General features: G+C 42.0%; 1 protein-coding gene across 1 annotated transcript in view; it reads left to right on the top strand.

The window, feature by feature from the left end:
- The window catches only part of SLC26A5 (solute carrier family 26 member 5), a 37,879-nt gene that overhangs the window by 15,849 nt on the left and 4,081 nt on the right, over positions 1–17,949 (top strand). The window contains exons 7-18 of the mRNA XM_081956702.1: positions 739–891; positions 1,629–1,711; positions 2,903–3,050; positions 4,500–4,613; positions 5,543–5,620; positions 8,170–8,265; positions 9,396–9,502; positions 10,740–10,809; positions 11,499–11,591; positions 13,207–13,317; positions 15,214–15,426; positions 15,995–16,049. Of these exons, the coding sequence (XP_081812828.1) occupies positions 739–891; positions 1,629–1,711; positions 2,903–3,050; positions 4,500–4,613; positions 5,543–5,620; positions 8,170–8,265; positions 9,396–9,502; positions 10,740–10,809; positions 11,499–11,591; positions 13,207–13,317; positions 15,214–15,426; positions 15,995–16,049 (1,321 nt within the window). The remainder of the gene's footprint in view (positions 1–738; positions 892–1,628; positions 1,712–2,902; positions 3,051–4,499; positions 4,614–5,542; positions 5,621–8,169; positions 8,266–9,395; positions 9,503–10,739; positions 10,810–11,498; positions 11,592–13,206; positions 13,318–15,213; positions 15,427–15,994; positions 16,050–17,949) is intronic.

The following is a 17,949-nucleotide window of genomic DNA, read 5'->3' as shown; positions in this document are numbered from 1 at the left end:
TCCATCCATCCATTTATCACTATCTATCCATCTATCCATCCATATACATCCATCCATCCATTCATTTATCACTGTCTATCCATCTATCCATCCATTCCATCCACATCCATCCATTCATCCATCCATTTATCACTGTCTATCCATCCATTCCATCCATATCCCTCCATCCATCCATATCCATCTATCGATCCATTCCATCCATATCCATCCATCCATCCATATACATCCATCCATCCATTTATCACTGTCTATCCATCCATTCCATCCATTCATATCCATCTATCGAGCCATATGCATCCATTCCACCCATCCATATACATCCATCCATCCATTTATCAGTCTATCCATCCATTCCATCCATATCCATCCATCCATTTATCACTGTCTACCTATCCATCCATCCATATCCATCTATCAATCCATTCCATCCATCCATCCATTTATCACTGTCTATCTAGCCATCCATCCATATCCATCTATCCATTCACTTATCACTATCCATCCATTCCATCCGTATCCATCCATCCATCCATTTACCGCTGTCTGTCAGCCTGCGGGGGTGGGAGGAGCGCGGGAAGGGTTGTAAAAATGCATGCGCAGAGGGATGGCGCATTGCATTATGGGTGTGGGCACGCAGATACGGGCTGTCGTGCGCGCGCACGATTTCAGCAGGCGAGGGCCCAAAAGTTAGCCACCCCTGACCTAACTGTCTAACTTTCTCTCTTGTCCGTCTTTCAGAGTTTGATTGCGGTGTTTTCCAACATCACCCAAACCAACACGGCCACTTTAGTGGTTGGGCTGATCTGCATCGTCCTTCTCCTGAGCGGCAAGGAAATCAACGACCGTTGTAAGAAGAAGATGTTGGTTCCAATTCCACTGGAAATCATTGTGGTAGGCCTTCTTCAGCCATAGCTGAACGCAGAACTCTCAGAACGCAGAATAACAGAGTTGGAAGGGACCTCGGAGGTCTTCTAGTCCAACCCCCTGCACAAGCAGGAGCCTCTGTGCCACTTCAGACAAACGGTTGCCCAATCTCTTCTTAAAAACCTCCAGTGTTGGAGCACCCACAGCTTCTGGGCTCTCACCGTTAGGAAAGTTCTCCTTGGTTCTAGTTTGCTCCTCACCTTGGTTGGAAGTTAAAAGATAAAAACAGGATTCCTTCTCTTTTATTTATTCTAGGGCTAGCTGTTAACCCAGCGTTACCCAGGTATTTGTTTATCCCAGTCCTGTGTTAACATTCACAAATGTCCGAACCAAACATAATTTCTAATGTTGAATATTCCCCCTTATCAGAGGGAGCCCCCTTGTGGAGTACTGTGAATCCATTACCATGGCAACTTCACTGTGCTGTACAGTAGAAGCCATTTTACGGCAGTACAGTAGAAGCCATTTGAAGGCACAACAGGCTGTATCTTAACAGAACACCACTACCACCCCCGAGAGGGTGTTAGGGGTATCTTACCCCCACAGAATCTGTTTCCCGAGTTCCACGAAATTTCATTTTAATATATGCCAATTAGTGTACATTTAAAGGGACAATAAACTTATTCTATTCTAAGCCGGTCAGTTTTTTCTTCTGGAATTCTTCCCTTTGAACTCCAAATGTTTTGTTTTGTGTGTGTTTTAAGGTGGTCATCGGAACTGGAGTTTCAGCTGGAATGAATCTGTCCGAGACTTACAAAGTCGATATTGTTGGGAACATTCCTAGTGGGTAAGCTTAAGATATATGGTGGAAGTGGGGGGAGGAGGGGGGGTCAAACTTCCAATTGCTAAGCAAGACAGCTGTTAAGTGAGTTTTGCTCCATCTTACAAACTTCCTTGCCACAGTTGTTAAGCGAGTCACTGCAGTGGTTACCGTATTTTTTCGGAGCATAAGATGCTCCGAAGTATAAGACGCACCTAGCTTTGGGGGGAGGAAAACAAGGGGAAAAAATCTGCCTTTGCCTCCTTGCAACAAATAGCAAACAGTCCAGACAATATACACTGTTTGTGGTGTTACGTTTCAGACTATACTTGTACAGATGCTGTTAAAATTGATGTGCTTTCTGGAAGTATAATTATTCTCTGCTATTTAAGAGAAGATTAAGAACTCTGAGCACTCTGTTGTAGTGTAGCAGATTCGGATAGTGAGGAGGTTGGGGAGGAACCTGGGCCAGTCCTGGAGTCTGGGGAAGGCTCGGATGAAGGCTCTGTGTCGGAGGCAGAGAGGGGGCCAGAGTCGTATGCCAGTCATCAGCTGCCTTCAGAGTCAGACATCAGTGAGGCAGACGAACAGCTGGAGCCTGTTCCCAGTGTGCGCATGCGCAGAGTTGCCAGACGAAGGGAACAGCTAAAGAACAGGGGTCGACTTGGGAGTAAGGCCACAGGTGGATGATGAAGGGCCCTCCCAGAGGAAATAAAAGAGGAGCGAAATGGGAATGGAGTTTGCAGGAGACAATTAGTTCGCTTAATTGGTTCGTGACTCTCCGAAACTCCTTGCCAAATTTTGCAGATTATCAGGCTGGCAGCTCTCCAAGCCAGATAAGGTCTGTGACTGTAAATCCTCCCTTGAAAGACTTTGCTGGATGGGAATGAGCAGAATTCACAGTAAAGTAATAAAAGGGCTTTTTGTCAGTTCCAGGAGTTTGCTTCATGCTCTTGGCAAGCCGCGGTCAGAACACTTAGAAAATGGGCATCCTGGCTCTATTTTTGGCTACAGTGGCCTCCTGCAACCCTCTTGCCAGCCAAAATGGAGCTTGGGAGGGCTCTCCCAAGTCCTTCGCTGTTTCCAGGGTGGCCTCACGGGCCAGATATAAGCACATTGTGGGCTGGATCTGGTCCCCGGGCCTTGAGTTTGACACCCCTGTCTTAGAGCCTCCAAATTTGTTATATATATTTTTCCCTCCCTGATTGCTTCTTACAGGTTAATCCCTCCACAAATTCCTGATGTCAGCCTCATCCCGAATGTGTTTGTCGATGCCATCGCTATCGCTCTTGTTGGGTTTTCCATGACCATCTCGATGGCCAAAATCTTCGCCCTGAAGCACGGCTACGCGGTGGATGGGAATCAGGTGACACCATTGTAACCTAGCCTTTGCTCCTCGCGACCTGGATAAAACTCCACGGCCGATAAAATGGGCTCCCCGTGACAACTTAACAGTCATTGGTCTTTGGAAATTACAGTGGCAGTGAGGAAAAAAATGACTTAGGACCCTAATTTCACACATACGACTGTTGCGGTGTGGGATCACAGGATCCCCTTGTCAGGGATCCCAATGGCATCCAAAAGTAAATCGGAGTCCAAGGCAAAAGTATTGCAATTTATTAAGAGAGAAAGGTTGGCACATCTGGGAAAATCCGTTTTCCCCCACCCACTTGAAAGTTCAAGATCTTGCCCCCACGCCCACAAGTCCATCCCATGGTCCAATCTCCCACTGCTATGCTGGCAGTTCCACCCATCCAGTTCCAGTCAGGTGCAGAGGTGCGAAGACAAAGGATGACCTTGGCTTCGTAGAAAGAATATTGTTATGGCTACATGACGTCTAGCTCTGTACAATCCCCCCTCCCATTTTCCCACAATAGAAAATGCATAGCAGAATAATAGAAAGTGTGGCAGGCCAAAGATCCGAAAGAAAAGATGGCTGCAGGCCTGACCCCCCCCCCGCCCTTTTGTGACCTTCTGATAAGCAAAGCTAATGGGGAAGCTGGAGTCGCGTAACAGCCGTGTTCCTAAACATCTTATGTTATCTTATCCTTCTCTCCTTTCCTCTCGTCCTCTCACCTTACCTCACTTTAATCTTTCATGTTATCTTTTACCTTTCATCATCTTTTATCATCACCATTTTGGGTTGCCACTACTGAGGATAAGCAAGTGCGTATAGAGTGATCCACTGGAGGTGACAAAAAAAGAGAGAGAAGATAGTGGTCAAGGCCACATGGTTGAAATCCTGCCCCAAAAGGTTGTGACCGCCATCTTGCCTTTTGACCCACCCCATATGATACCACTAAATGTGGGGGTTTTTTCCAGTTAGATGTGGCCACACTTGGCCAAATAAAGTATTCCTCTTCTGTTCTACTCTACATTCCATTACATTTTGTATTTTCCGTTCTGTTCTAGTCTCCTCTCCTCTTTTCTATTCTCTATTCCATTCCAGTCTGTATTTTACGTTCTGTCCTGTCCTGTTTCCATTCCATTCTGCATTCTATTCTATTCCATTCCATCTATTCTCTATTCCATTCCAATCTGTATTTTCCATTCTGTCCTGTCCTGTTCTGTTTCCATTCCATTCTGCATTTTATTCCATTCCATTCTATTCTATTCTCTATTCCATTCCAGTTGGTATTTTCTATTCTATTCTCTATTCCATTCCAGTCTGTATTTTCCATCCTGTCCTCTTCTGTTTCCATTCCATTCTGCATTCTATTTCATTCCATTCGGAAATTAACCTTCGTCGCGAGTGCTATGTGATTTTCTTTTACAATATTTGTGTTCTTTTCTCTTCCTTTTTATGTTATCCCAGGAACTCATCGCCTTAGGCATCTGCAATTTCACAGGGTCCTTTTTCCAGACGTTTGCGATCACCTGCTCAATGTCTCGGAGCCTTGTTCAGGAAGGTACAGGAGGGAAGACACAGGTGTGAAAAATATTGACTTTCATATGACATCTTTCCCTTTGTTTAAGGAGAGGTCTCCAAATGAGTTGTCCACTAAATATAGATTTATATTTGGATGCTTGACGACTGACTCATATTTATAATAATAATAATAATTTATTAAATTTCTAGACCACCCCCTCTCCCCGGAGGGACTCGGGGCGGTGTACAGGAATAAATTTAAAACATACAAACAATCATACACATAGGTAAAAATGAAATTAAACAACCCCTGTACAATTTATAAAAATTAAAAAACAGACCTTAAAACCAATCTTAAAAATTTAGAAATAGAACTGAGGTGGGATAGGTGGAATTAGGCCAAGCCGGAATGAGCTGGAATGAGCTGAGCTGGAATAGGTGGGTTTTAAGTTTCTGACAGAAGGAGCGGAGATCCGTAGTCATTCTAATGTCGGGGGGGAGGTCATTCCAGAGGGTCGGGCCCATCACAGAGAAGGCCCTTCCCCTAGGCGTCGCCCGCTGGCACAGCCTAGTGGACGGCACCCGGAGGAGTCCCTCTCTGTGTGAGCGAATCGGCCGGAGGAATGTATGGGGCAGATTTATGACCGTTGCTGTGTCCCAGGGTCATGTGATTCCCCCTTTTGAGACCTTCTGACATACAAAGTCAGTGGGGGAAGCCAAATTCACTTAATAACCATGTTGCTAACGTGACAGCTGAAGTGATTTACTTAACAACGGTGGCCAGAAAGATCATAGAATGAGGGGAAATTCAACAACCGTCTCGTGTAGCAATGGAGATTTTGGGCTCAATTGTGGTCATAAATTGAGGGCTACCCGTACAGGGGTTTAATACTGAAAATTATCAGATTTATCAGTAGAAATTCATCTGACAAACTGAACCATCCTAGATCTTTTTCGTACTAAAATGTTTATCTGGTTTTTTTTTTCAGATTGCAGGAACCCTGTCCTCAATCATGGTTTTCTTAGTGGTTATTGCCATCGGTTATCTCTTTGCACCTTTGCCACAGGTGAGTATTTTCTGGATATCTAAATCAGCAGAATTAAAAGTCTTGTTGACCATAATCTTTATCTGTCCGTAAAGAACCGTAGTGGCGCAGTGGTTAGAATGCAGGCTAATTCTGCTGACTGCCAGCAGTTCGATCCGTCAACTCTGTGCTATTGCTATTCATTCCTTCCTTCCCTTCTGGTGGCTCAGTGGTTAGAATGCCATATCGCAGTCTGACTCTGCCCACTGCCAGAAGTTCAATCCTGATCAGCTTTCCATCTTTCCAAGATTAGTAAAATAAGGACCCAGATTGTTGGGGGAAATAGGCCAGCTCTGTAAAACCACTTAGAGGGGACTGCAAAGCCCTGTGAAGTGGTATATAAGTGCTATTACCCTTCCTTCCTTCCTCTCTTCTTCTCTTTCTCATTCTCTTTCCTGATGGCACAGTGGTTAGAATGCAGTATTGCAGGCTGACTGCCCACTGCCGGGAGTTTGATCATGACCGGCTCAAGCTTGACTCAGCCTTCCATCCTTCCGAGATCGGTAAAATGAGGACCCACATTGTTGGGGGCAACAGGCTGGCTCTGTAAACCACTTAGAGAGGGCTATAAAGCACTGTGAAGTGGTATATAAGTCTTAAGTGCTATTGCTGTTGTTGTCTCTGTCCTGTATTAGAGGGAGCCCCCTTGTGGAGTACTGAGAAGCCGTTACCATGGCAATTCCACTGTGCTGTACAGTAGAAGTCATTTTAAGGCACAACAGAACTTGAATCCAAAATGCACACTATCACTCTCAAAAGTACTGTGATTTGACACCATAAATAGAATTCAGTCCTTTTCATTTCAGTGGCCCAGGCATTCCAGAGTTATGCTGGAACATACACACATGGACACACACACACACACACCCCAAAGTGGTATTAGGGATGTCTTACCCCCACAGTATTTTTTTTTCCAGCGAGTAAGTCATCTGCGTACAAAGTTTGGTTGAAATTGCTCGAAGCGTTCCAGAATTATGCTGAAAAACAAACACACACACACGCTTTTATATACATGATGATAGATAGATAGATGATAGATAGATAGATAGATAGATAGATAGATAGATAGATAGATAGATGATAGATAGATAGATAGATAGATAGATGATAGATAGATAGATAGATAGATAGATAGATAGATGATAGATAGATGATAGATAGATAGATAGATAGATAGATAGATAGATAGATAGATAGATAGATAGATAGATAGATAGATGATAGATAGATGATAGATAGATAGATGATAGATAGATAGATAGATAGATAGATAGATGATAGATAGATAGATAGATAGATAGATAGATAGATAGATAGATAGATAGATGATAGATAGATAGATGATAGATGGATAGATAGATGATAGATAGATAGATAGATAGATAGATAGATAGATAGATAGATAGATAGATAGATAGATGATAGATAGATAGATGATAGATGATAGATAGATAGATAGATAGATAGATAGATAGATGATAGATGATAGATAGATGATAGATAGATAGATGATAGATAGATAGATAGATAGATAGATAGATGATAGATAGATAGATAGATAGATAGATAGATAGATAGATGATAGATAGATGATAGATAGATAGATGATAGATAGATAGATAGATAGATAGATAGATAGATGATAGATAGATAGATAGATAGATAGATAGATAGATAGATAGATAGATGATAGATAGATAGATGATACTGTCACAGCTCCTATACAAATTTGACTTAAGGAGAGACTTGGAGAACAAAACTGGTTGCCCAAATGGGGACCCCCTGTGTCCTTAATTACAATGAATATATTGTATTGTGCTGCTCTCATCCGATCCTAGAAAGCATTCGCAATTGACCGATTTAAGCTAGTTTGTTAGCAAGCAGGAACAGACAGTTTCAGGCTAACTTTGAAAAAAAGACAAAAACCAGGAAAGCTGCCAGCTAAAGACAGCCAAAAAGATATTGCTGGTAATTGTCATTAAAAACGATCTCATTAGTTTCTGAGAAACATGTGCCCGGAAGTTATTTCTGTTTACAGGAATGCTTACCGTTATTAGGTTTGCGATGTTCTTTTTAAAAAGGCATGCATTGCTTATCCGAAATTATGTTCTTTTTTAAAAAATGGATGCATAAGGATAGATGCGTGGAAGCAGTGGTGAAATCTAATCCTCCCCCCCCCCACTGGTTCTGTGGGCGTGGCTTGGTGGGGAGGTGTCATGTGACTGGGTGGGTGTGGCCAACATTTTTTCACTTTTTAAAGCATTTTTTTCCTGCCGGTTCGTGTGAATAAGCAGGGAAAAAATGTTTTTAAAAGCAGAGGGGGGGGAGCTTCTGACAAGCGCGGGGCGCAGCTGTGATCCGCGCAATTGTCAGCGGCTTTTTTTTTTTTTTTTTTTACTACCGGTTCACAGAACCGAGGAGAATCATCCCTACCGGTTCATCTGAACCGGGAGGATTTCACCCCTGCTTGGAAGGAAATTGAAACGAATCCAGAAAAAGAAAGCCATACTATTCTCGAATTATTTTTCTAGACTGTGCTGGCAGCCATTGTGATGGTCAATCTGAAAGGCATGTTCAAACAATTTGGAGATATCGTCCATTTCTGGAGAACCAGCAAAATTGAACTGGTGAGTGATTCCGTGCCCCTCAGCTTCCTTTCTTCAGCTTGTCACCTCTGCAGATAAGTCCTCGGCTTACAACAGTGACCGTTCGCAGTTACAACGGCACTGGATAAAAGTGACTTAGGACCATCATTTCACACCTGACTGCTGCAGCCTCCCACGTGGTCAAAATTCAGACCAGGGGGATGGCAACTGATTCATATTGATGACGGTCGCAGTGTACTTCCTTATAGACCTCAAGCATTGATATATTCAATATATCCCGAAAATATTTATACGCTTCTGCAGGTAATCCATCTGGTCCTGGTGTTTTATTATACTTTTGTCGTATTTATTGCCCCTGTTATCCATAATTCTTTCATTTAGCATTGCTCTCATACCTTCAGACATTTTTGGTAATTTAGCCTTCTCTAAGTATTGCTTAAAAGGGACGCAGCGGCTCAGTGGCTAAGATGCTGAGCTTGTCGATCAGAAAGGTCGGCAGCTCGGTGGTTTGAATCCCTAGTGCCGTGTAATGGAGTGAGCTCCCGTTACTTCTCTCAGCTTCTGCCAACCTAGCAGTTCGAAATCATGTAAAAAATGCAAGTAGAAAAATAGGGACCACTGTTGGTGGGAAGGGAACAGCGTTCTGTGCGCCTTTGGCGTTTAGTCATGACAGCCACATGACCACGGAGATGTCGTCAGACAGTGCTGGCTCTTCGGCTTTGAAATGGAGATGAGCACCGCCCCCTAGAGTTGGGAACGGCTAGCACATATGTGCGAGGGGAACTTTGCTCATATAATTTCCCATGGAACTCCTGAATTGTTTTCTTTATAGACTCATTTTGATGCTGTTCCTCTTTCGTCTTGTAGTTTATTTACCAGTTTCTTCTCTTTCTCCTTTTTCAATTTATATGTCAACCATCTTCCGGGCCCTTTTGCAACTTTCTGACAAGGGGAAATCCATATTCACTTAACATCCGCGTGACTAATTTAACAAGGGCGATGGTTCGCTTAACAACGGTGGCAAGAAAGGGGCAGAACTCACTTCACAAATGGCTGACTTAGCAACTGAAAGTTTGGGTTCAGTTGTCGTCGTAAGTTAAGGACTACTTTTGTGGCTGATTGGATGATTCTTTTCTTTGATTCTTTTTCAGGCAATTTGGATTGTAGCGTTTCTCGCCTCCGTTTTTCTGGGCCTGGACTACGGCTTGCTCACATCAATCACTTTTGCTGTGATTACCATTGTCTACAGGACCCAAAGGTACAGTTCACTTTTAAACTCATAAAACGAAGTTCTTTGGTTTGTTTTTACACTTCTTTATGCTTTCCCCCCCCCTTATTTGTTTATTTATTTCGTTTTTATTTACCTTAATTCCGATCCCACTTCGATCATGAGTAAACTCCATTCCTAACACAGGTAGTCCTCAACGTACGATCAGAATTGAGCCCCAAGTTTAGGTTGCTGTGAGATTTTTGTTGTTGTTGTTCATTGAGTTTTTTTCTCATTTTACGACTTTCCTTGCCACGTCGGTTAAGTGAATCCCTGCCATTGTTAAGCGAGTAACACGGTCGTTAAGTGAATCTGGCTTCCACGTTGACTTTGCTCATCAGCGGGTTATTGGCCAAGTCTGATTAGACACACAAGGAATTTGTCTCCAGTGCATAAGCTCTCCGTGTAATAATAATAATAATAATATTTATTTCTTAGCCGCACCCTCTCCCGAAGGACTCGGGGCAGCGTACAATAAAAACATAAAAATACAAGTATGGACAAACATACATATAATATAGACGTATACAAAGACGTATACAAAGACGTATACAAAGAGGAGGTGGACAAATGGATGGAAACAATTAAAATCACAATATTAAAATCCCCTAAATAAATTAGATAAAATTACAAAAATAAAAAACCCGTCAGGAGCGATATGTTCAGACTATAGTTGAGCCAGGCCAGCTACTTGAAATAGGTGGGTCTTGAGCTTTACACGGAAGGAGCGGAGGTCAGAGGTAGTCCTAATATCCGGAGGGAGGTCATTCCACAAGGCTGGGCCCGCCACAGAGAAGGCTCTACTCCTACATGTACATATTCAGATTACAATTAAAATTATTACCCAAATGATAAGCCTTCCTGAAATATTCCCGCTCTAAGTTCATGTCCCTGTTTGGGGATCCATGCCTTGCAATGTAGATTTTTCACTAGTCCTTAGTCTTGCAAAGGCTTCATTATATAACCACTTTATTTTGTTAGCAGAAGGTGGCTTACTTTGTTTCTTGATCAGCGAGTCAGGTTCAAAGCCGTAGAACCTGTTTTGATAGTGGACATAAACTTTGCACATGATCAGTGAAGTGACAGGTTTGGTTGGTGACTTGTTTTTTTTTAAAAAAAAATATTTCTTAAGAATTCTGCCACACACAAGTAAACGTGATCTTGTGATTTCTCCAACAGGGAAGGTTATAACACAAATAATTGTATTTCTGTCATTTTTCCTCTACAGTCCCCAATATAGAATCCTTGGCCAAATTCATAACTCAGATATTTATTGTGACGTGGAACTGTATGAAGAGGTAAGAAAGTTGGAACGCTTGAAAACACAGAAAATTAACGTGTTCCTTTTAAAAAGGGGGTGGAACAATAGGATCCAGTGGTGGGGTTTCAAATCTTTTCCCTACTGGTTCTATGAGAGAGCGCTTTGCGCGCACAGCAGTCAAAGACCCACCCACCCACCCCTCAGTGTCAACTCTGATTAGCTGATCATCAGCAATTTTTTTTTTACTACCGGTTCGGACAAACAGCTGGCATCTTTACTACCGGTTCAGGCGAACCAGTCCAAACTGGTAGCATTTCACCCCTGATCCAGTGGGACCTCGGGTCCCAAATGGCTCAGACCACAAACAATTCGGGTGCCAACCGAAAAATCCGCTAAATGTGTCCCTTAGGTCACAAATACATCCGCGGGTGCTGAATAAACACAGCGGCAGCGATTTTCTCTGCTGCAGCGATTTCCCCTTGTGCGCCATTGTTTTTGTGTGCGCACATGTGCAGTCAGTCTTCCGGTCACAACCAAAGTCCTGGAACGGATTAAGGTCGGCACCGGAGGTCCCACTGTACCAAGACTGACATCCAGTAAATTTCATATTTGCCTACTTTTCGAGGGTGTAAACCATTAGCTATTTTTGGAGGTTCTGGTGAATTTAATGCAATACAAACTTACCAAGGAATGCTTATCGTTTGTTTTAATTCTGCCACCCTTTAGGTAAAAGAATGCCCTGGGGTTAAAATATTCCAGGCAAACGCACCGCTCTATTTTGCCAACAGTGAATTATTTACCAGCGCATTGAAAAGAAAGGTATAAAGCAATTTCCTTCTTTCTGGTTATTCAGTCCACCGTATCAAATTTCACAGCCAAATTGAATAAAGTAAAGTCGTGAAACGGATCTTTGTCAGACTCTAGAATTACAGACTTTGGTGGTGGTGGTGACAGGAAGGTTGGGGTTTTCTCAATCTTAAAAAAAAAAAAAACCACCCTGCACTGTACAGAATTAAGACTACCAATTCTATGTAAGATCTAGTTTTATTCTTCCACAGTTTTCCAAAATGTTTCAAAGGTGAGGATTGTGATACTCAAAGATTTTACGTCTTTCACCTGTAGTTTTAAGTGGTACGGTCCAGTACAGGTACATCTCGACTTACAATCACAGTTGAGCCCAAAATCTCCATGGCTAAGTGAGACTTTACGTGGGTTATGGACCATTTTACGGCCTTTCTCGCCACAGTTGTTAAATGAATCCCTACAGTTGCTAAGTTGGTAACGCGGTTGTTAAGTGAATCCGGCTTTTTCCATTGCTTGTCAGAAGGGGACCCCAGGATGCTGCAAACCGTCAGAAATACGAGCCAGTTTCCAAGCCTCTGAATTTTGATCACGGGGATGCTGCAATATTTGTGCTAAAAAAGTCATGTTACTTTTTTTGAGTGCGGTTGTAACTTTGAACAGTCACTAAACGAATGCTTGTATGTCAAAGACCACTTATATCCTGTGTCATCTTCTTTTAGTGACCCCATAATCCCTTGCGGGGTGGAGTCTCGGCAACAGAATGGAACTGGCCAGATGCCTTTCCTGTCACCAGTGTGGAGTTTTGTTCACCAGATGTATTCTCACCATTCCCAGAGAGAGAAGTCTGCCTCTACCTAGGATTGAACTCACAGCCTCATGATTGTGAGGCGAGAGCTCCACCTCTAGGCCACTGCCCCACTTATATACTGTGTGACCAATGATATTTTGAACTGAGTCAATGTTCATTTTACTGGGCTATCCAAAACCTCTTTTTTCTAAATCAGAGTCTCATTTGCAACGGACATGAATGATAAACATAGTAAGTAAATTGACCTCATTAATTGCTTTAATTCAGTACAGCTGTTAGCAGCTTTCATGAATTAAAGCTATTCATCCAGGGGCAATATTTTGGCACACAGGTATGTAGAAGGATCGTATCTTATAAGATTCACCTATTTATTTTGGCAGCAGCCTATTGGTGTTAATCTTGCTTTTTTTACAAGGCAAGATAAAGCTGTAGGGACGCGGTGGCTCAGTGGCTAAGATGCTGAGCTTATCGATCAGAAAGGTCGGCAGTTTGGCGGTTTGAATCCTTAGCGCCATGTAACGGAGTGAGCTCCCGTGACTTGTCCCAGCTTCTGCCAACTTAGCAGTTCGAAAGCACGTAAAAATGCAAGTAGAAAAATAGGGACCACCTTTGGTGGGAAGGTAAGTGCATTCCGTGCGTCTTTGGCGTTTAGTCCTACCGGCCACATGACCACGGAGACATCTTCGGACAGCGCTGGCTCTTCAGCTTTGAAACGGAGATGAGCACTGCCCCCTAGAGTCAGGAACGACTAGCACATATGTGCGAGGGGAATTTTTGCCTAAGATAAAGCTTCAGGAGATTTTTCCTTTCTTTCTGGGGTAGACTGGCGTGGATCCGCACAAAATATTGGCAGCAAAGAAAAAAGCCCAAAAAAGGCACGCGAAGGAACTAAAGCAGCTGGATGAACAACAGAAGAAAGCAGTTTTGAAGATGGTAAGTTTGAAACGGATTGGGGAATATGGCTTGCGGTTTGGGTTTATCTGCCGAGAGATTTGTACCGATAAAGGGGAATATTTGACCTCAGTTGAAATGAGGGGTTGGGCCAACATATCCTTCGTCAGCAGGAGGAGGTATACATTTTCCATGCACACACTGTTGAGATTTTTGTAGTTAACACAGAGACGAAAGGAGCCATCTTTCTTTTCTCCAAACAATACAGGAGTGGCCAAACGTGGCCTAGCAGGTTGTATAAACCCCCTCTTCAAATTTTTGTCAATAAACTTCCCTAATTCCTCTGAAGTTGGTGGTTTTCTTGCAGACGTTTCAATAGCCAACTAGGTAACATCATCAGTGTTAGTAAGGAAGGTGGTTTGCTCTCAGTTTATATACTAGTGCTGTGATGCGAGCATGCAAGCCATTGTCCAGCTCAGCTCCACCGTGCATGCGTGCGCACCTCCTGCCAGCCAGCTGATTTTGGGGTCTCTGCCACGCATGCGGGAGACGTGCACTTGTGGGGGCGGGGGGGCCTGTGGCCCCTTTTTGATTTCAGGAGGCTTCAGGGAGGCCTGCTAGGGCCAAAACGGCATGGGGGAGTCACATGCGTGGGGGATCGTGTGCGTGCACGGGGGTTGGGGAGAGAGGGAGGGGGGGTTGTGCGTGAAGGTGCAGGGGGGTGGGGCGCATTGCATTATGGGTGTGGGCACGTGCACACGATTTTGGCATGCGAGGAGAAAATGGTTAGACATCACTGAATTAGCGGCTCTCCGTTTATATATTAGTGGCTTGCTTTCAACTGGGAAACTGGAAAAAAAACGTTTTTTTCCCCCAAAAAGGCATACATAGCCTTTAGGAGGCTTGTAAAGTGCTCCTAGGAGGTGAAGGGGCAAAAACGAGCAAAAAATGGTCCGTTTTTAGCTCATTTCTGCCCTCCCCAGCCCCCAGGAGCTCTCTGAAAGCCGCCTACAAGCGATGCATGGCCATTTTGTTATATTGTAACTACATTAATTTATCTCATTCCTTTTGTTAGTTTTTATTGTTTTAAATGTGGTTTTATATTCTGTAAGCCGCCTTGAGTTGCCATGAGCGAATAGGCGGCAATATAAATTCGATAAATAAAATAAATAAATAAAATAAATAAATAAAATAAATAAATAAAATAAAATACATAAATAAAATAAAATACATAAATAAAATAAAATACATAAATAAAATAAGATACATAAATAAAATAAGATACATAAATAAAATAAGATACATAAATAAATAAAATAAAATAAATAAAATAAAATAAATAAATAAAATAAAATACATAAATAAAATAAGATACATAAATAAAATAAGATACATAAATAAAATAAGATACATAAATAAATAAAATAAAATAAATAAAATAAAATAAAATAAAATAAATAAAATAAAATAAATTAAATAAATAAATTAAATTAAATAAATAAATAAAATAAATAAATAAAATAAACTTTGGGGGTGATTCAGGGTAGATAAGATGCTGAGGTAAACTTACCGCCATTGGATTACAATAACAGCTTGCTAACGAGAGTTTTGAAACTTTAGTTTTGTTTTAGTATTATTATTCTTCCCATTAATTACTTTGTCACTAACATAATATATAGAAGACAGGTCAATAATTTTGCACCTAGATTTAGTAGTTTAAAGAAGGCCTGTTTTTGGCAAGGGGTCAGAACTAATGGAGCAATAATATATTAATATTCAATTAGAGGGGATAATGCGTGTCTATGCGGTGTTTGGGGTTTTTCAAAAGCTCTTTAATGTTTTGACTCTTTTGTGTTCTTTGTCCCTTTTTGTATTCTTTTGTGTTGTTGTTGTTTTTCTATTTTAATCTTGTCTTGAAACAATTTTTTTTTAAAAAAGTCAAACGATGTGGACCACAGCATGAAACATGAAGTGATGCAGGATGAAGTCTCACTTAACGGGAAATTCTCAGCGGCCGAAGCAACTCCGCCAGATTTCTCCCCGGAGGAAGTGGAACATTTTGTGATATTGGGAAGCAACGTCCATTCCATCATTCTCGACTTCTCACCCGTGAGCTTTGTGGATTCAGTTGGAGCCAAAGCCCTTCAGTCAGTACGTACTACCGGTTTTGACCGCTCTTACAGGCCTCCCTGCAGTCTTCTGGGTCCAAAAGGGGGCCACAGGGGGGGTATGACACACATACACCCAGCCCCATTTTGGGCCTAGGAGGCCTCCCTGAAGCCTCCTGGGAACAAAAATGGGCATGCGCGACAGAGACCTGAAAATCAGCTGGCCGGCAGGAGGCGCGCATGCGTGCGTGGTGGAGCTCAGCTGGGGCGACGGCTTGCGTGCCCACAGAGAGGGCTCCGCCTGCAACCTATGGCATGCGTGCCATAGGTTCGCCATCACGGTTCTACGCTGATTCCTCTTTTGACTCCGCCCCGAGACTCCGCCACGTCTTCTCCTACATCTTTAGCCACATCCCGAGGGGCATCAGGGTAAGCAAGACAGGTTGAGAGATTTAGCATGGCGCTTGATCGTATTCCTTCCGAATATTTCTAGGACAACTGGAAATCAACTTTTAAGAGGGAATCTTATAGCAGATTGGTAGGGTGTGGAATGGATGAGCTTTGATACATCTAGAAATATTAACCGAAAGTTATTTTCTTCCCTGTTGCAGATCATAAAAGAATATGAAGAAATTAGTGTTTCCGTTTATATAACTGCCTGCAATGGTAAGTCGGAGAAGTGCGGGTTAAATTTTACCGCAATCATTAGGACATTAACGTTTTGTCTAGTCTTCCTCAACTTCATGCGTTCCAAAATTACCGCACTAGAATTTCTACCTAGCCAATTTGATGGGTGGAAGTCCACCACATTGTTTCATCCAACAATTTGACATCACACCAAGTAGGATTAGCGATTCCTTGAAGAACTGGAATTATATGTGTGCATTTGTACAGGTGGTCCTTGACTTATAACCATTCGTTTAATGACCCCTCGAAGTTACAACACTGAAAAAGCGAGTTCTCTTTTTCACATTTAAGACCACTGCAGCATCCCATGTGATCAAAATTCGGATGCCTGACAACCAGCTCACAGTTATGACGGTTGCCATGTCCCGGGGTTGTGTGATCCCCTTTTGCAACTTTCTGACAAGCAAAGTCAATGGGGATTCACTTAGCAACCGTGTTTCTAATTTAACAACTGCAATGATTCACTCAACAACTGCGTTAAGAAAGGTTGTAAAATGGAGAAAAACTCAATAACTCTTCCGCTTAGCAATAGAAATTTTCGACTCAATTGTGGTCGTAGATTGAGAACTACCTGTACTTATAAATAAATACTTTACCTATAAATATATATTTTACCCAGAATAGAATAACAGGATTGGAAGGGACCTTGGAGGTCTTCTAGTCCAGCCCCTTGCTTAGGCAGGAAATCCTACACCACTTCACTTGTTTAATATCCTTCCAAAGAGGGAAGTAATTGTTTTGAAACAGTTTTATACTTGTATTTGCCAACATAACCCCTAAGTATTTCACCTTTTTCTCAATCCTAAAACTCGACTTTTTGTTCAATATATCATTGTCCCGAGAAGACATATTCTTGATCGGTATTGTTGTTTTCTGTTTGTTTATTTCAAAACCTGCCAAGGTCCCAAATTCATTTAATTTCCTCATCAAATATTTTATATTGTTCTTTGGGGGGGGGTCCCGCAAAAATATAACCAGAGCATCAAAATGCCCTCAATTTATAAACTGCTTTCTTAATATTTATAGCCCTTATTTTATCATCTTATCTGATACCTCTATTCAGAACTTTCAATACCAAAGTAAACAACAACAAAATATTTTGGCAAGATGGAAGCTGTTTGGGGGGGGGGGACGATTTTCTGATAAGTGACTTTGGAGAATGAAGGAAAAGGCTAGGAAAACAATGGTGCAATAGGAATTAACCATGATTTGAAATGACCCAAAGTTTTACCTCATAAATTTTATTAAGTTTCATTATAAGATAAAATACAGAAGAAACAAAAAGTTAGGAACAAGATATTTTACTTCATAAATGTTATTAAGTTCCATTATTTATTTTATTCAATTTGTTTGCCACCCATCTCACTGCGAGGTGACTTTTAAAATAAAACCGTTTGTGTGTGTGTGTATATAAAATCACAATAAGATCACAGTGTAAGATTTCACCTTATTAGATTATAAGTTAGAATGCAGAAGAAACAAACATTAGAAAAATAAGGGAATCACTGATTCTCTTAGTTTTCTTTTGTGTCTTTTGGACTTTATTTTATCAAGAAACTTAATAAAATTTGTAAAATAAGGTTAAGTAAAGATTTCTGTGTCCAGTCGTGACCGATATACTAGGGAACGGTGTTCATCTCCATTTCGCTAAGGGATCCAGTCTTGTCTGACGACATTTCCATGGTCATGTGGCCAGCATGGCTATACACCAACGGCGCGCAGAATACTGTTACCTTCCCACCTAAGTGGTACCTATTTATCTACTCGCATTTGACTGCTTAGGTGAGCAGGAACTGAGGCGAGGATGGGAGCTCACTCCCATCGTGCAGCACTCGGGCTTCGAACCATGGGCTATCAGCTTTCCAGTTGACAAGCTCAG

Source organism: Natrix helvetica, assembly GCF_964273705.1.
Source record: "Natrix helvetica genome assembly, chromosome: 6".
In the NCBI taxonomy this organism is placed as follows: Eukaryota; Metazoa; Chordata; class Lepidosauria; order Squamata; family Natricidae; genus Natrix; species Natrix helvetica.
The sequence above is the reverse complement of the archived record's forward strand: the minus strand, read 5'-3'. Positions and strand labels throughout refer to the sequence as shown.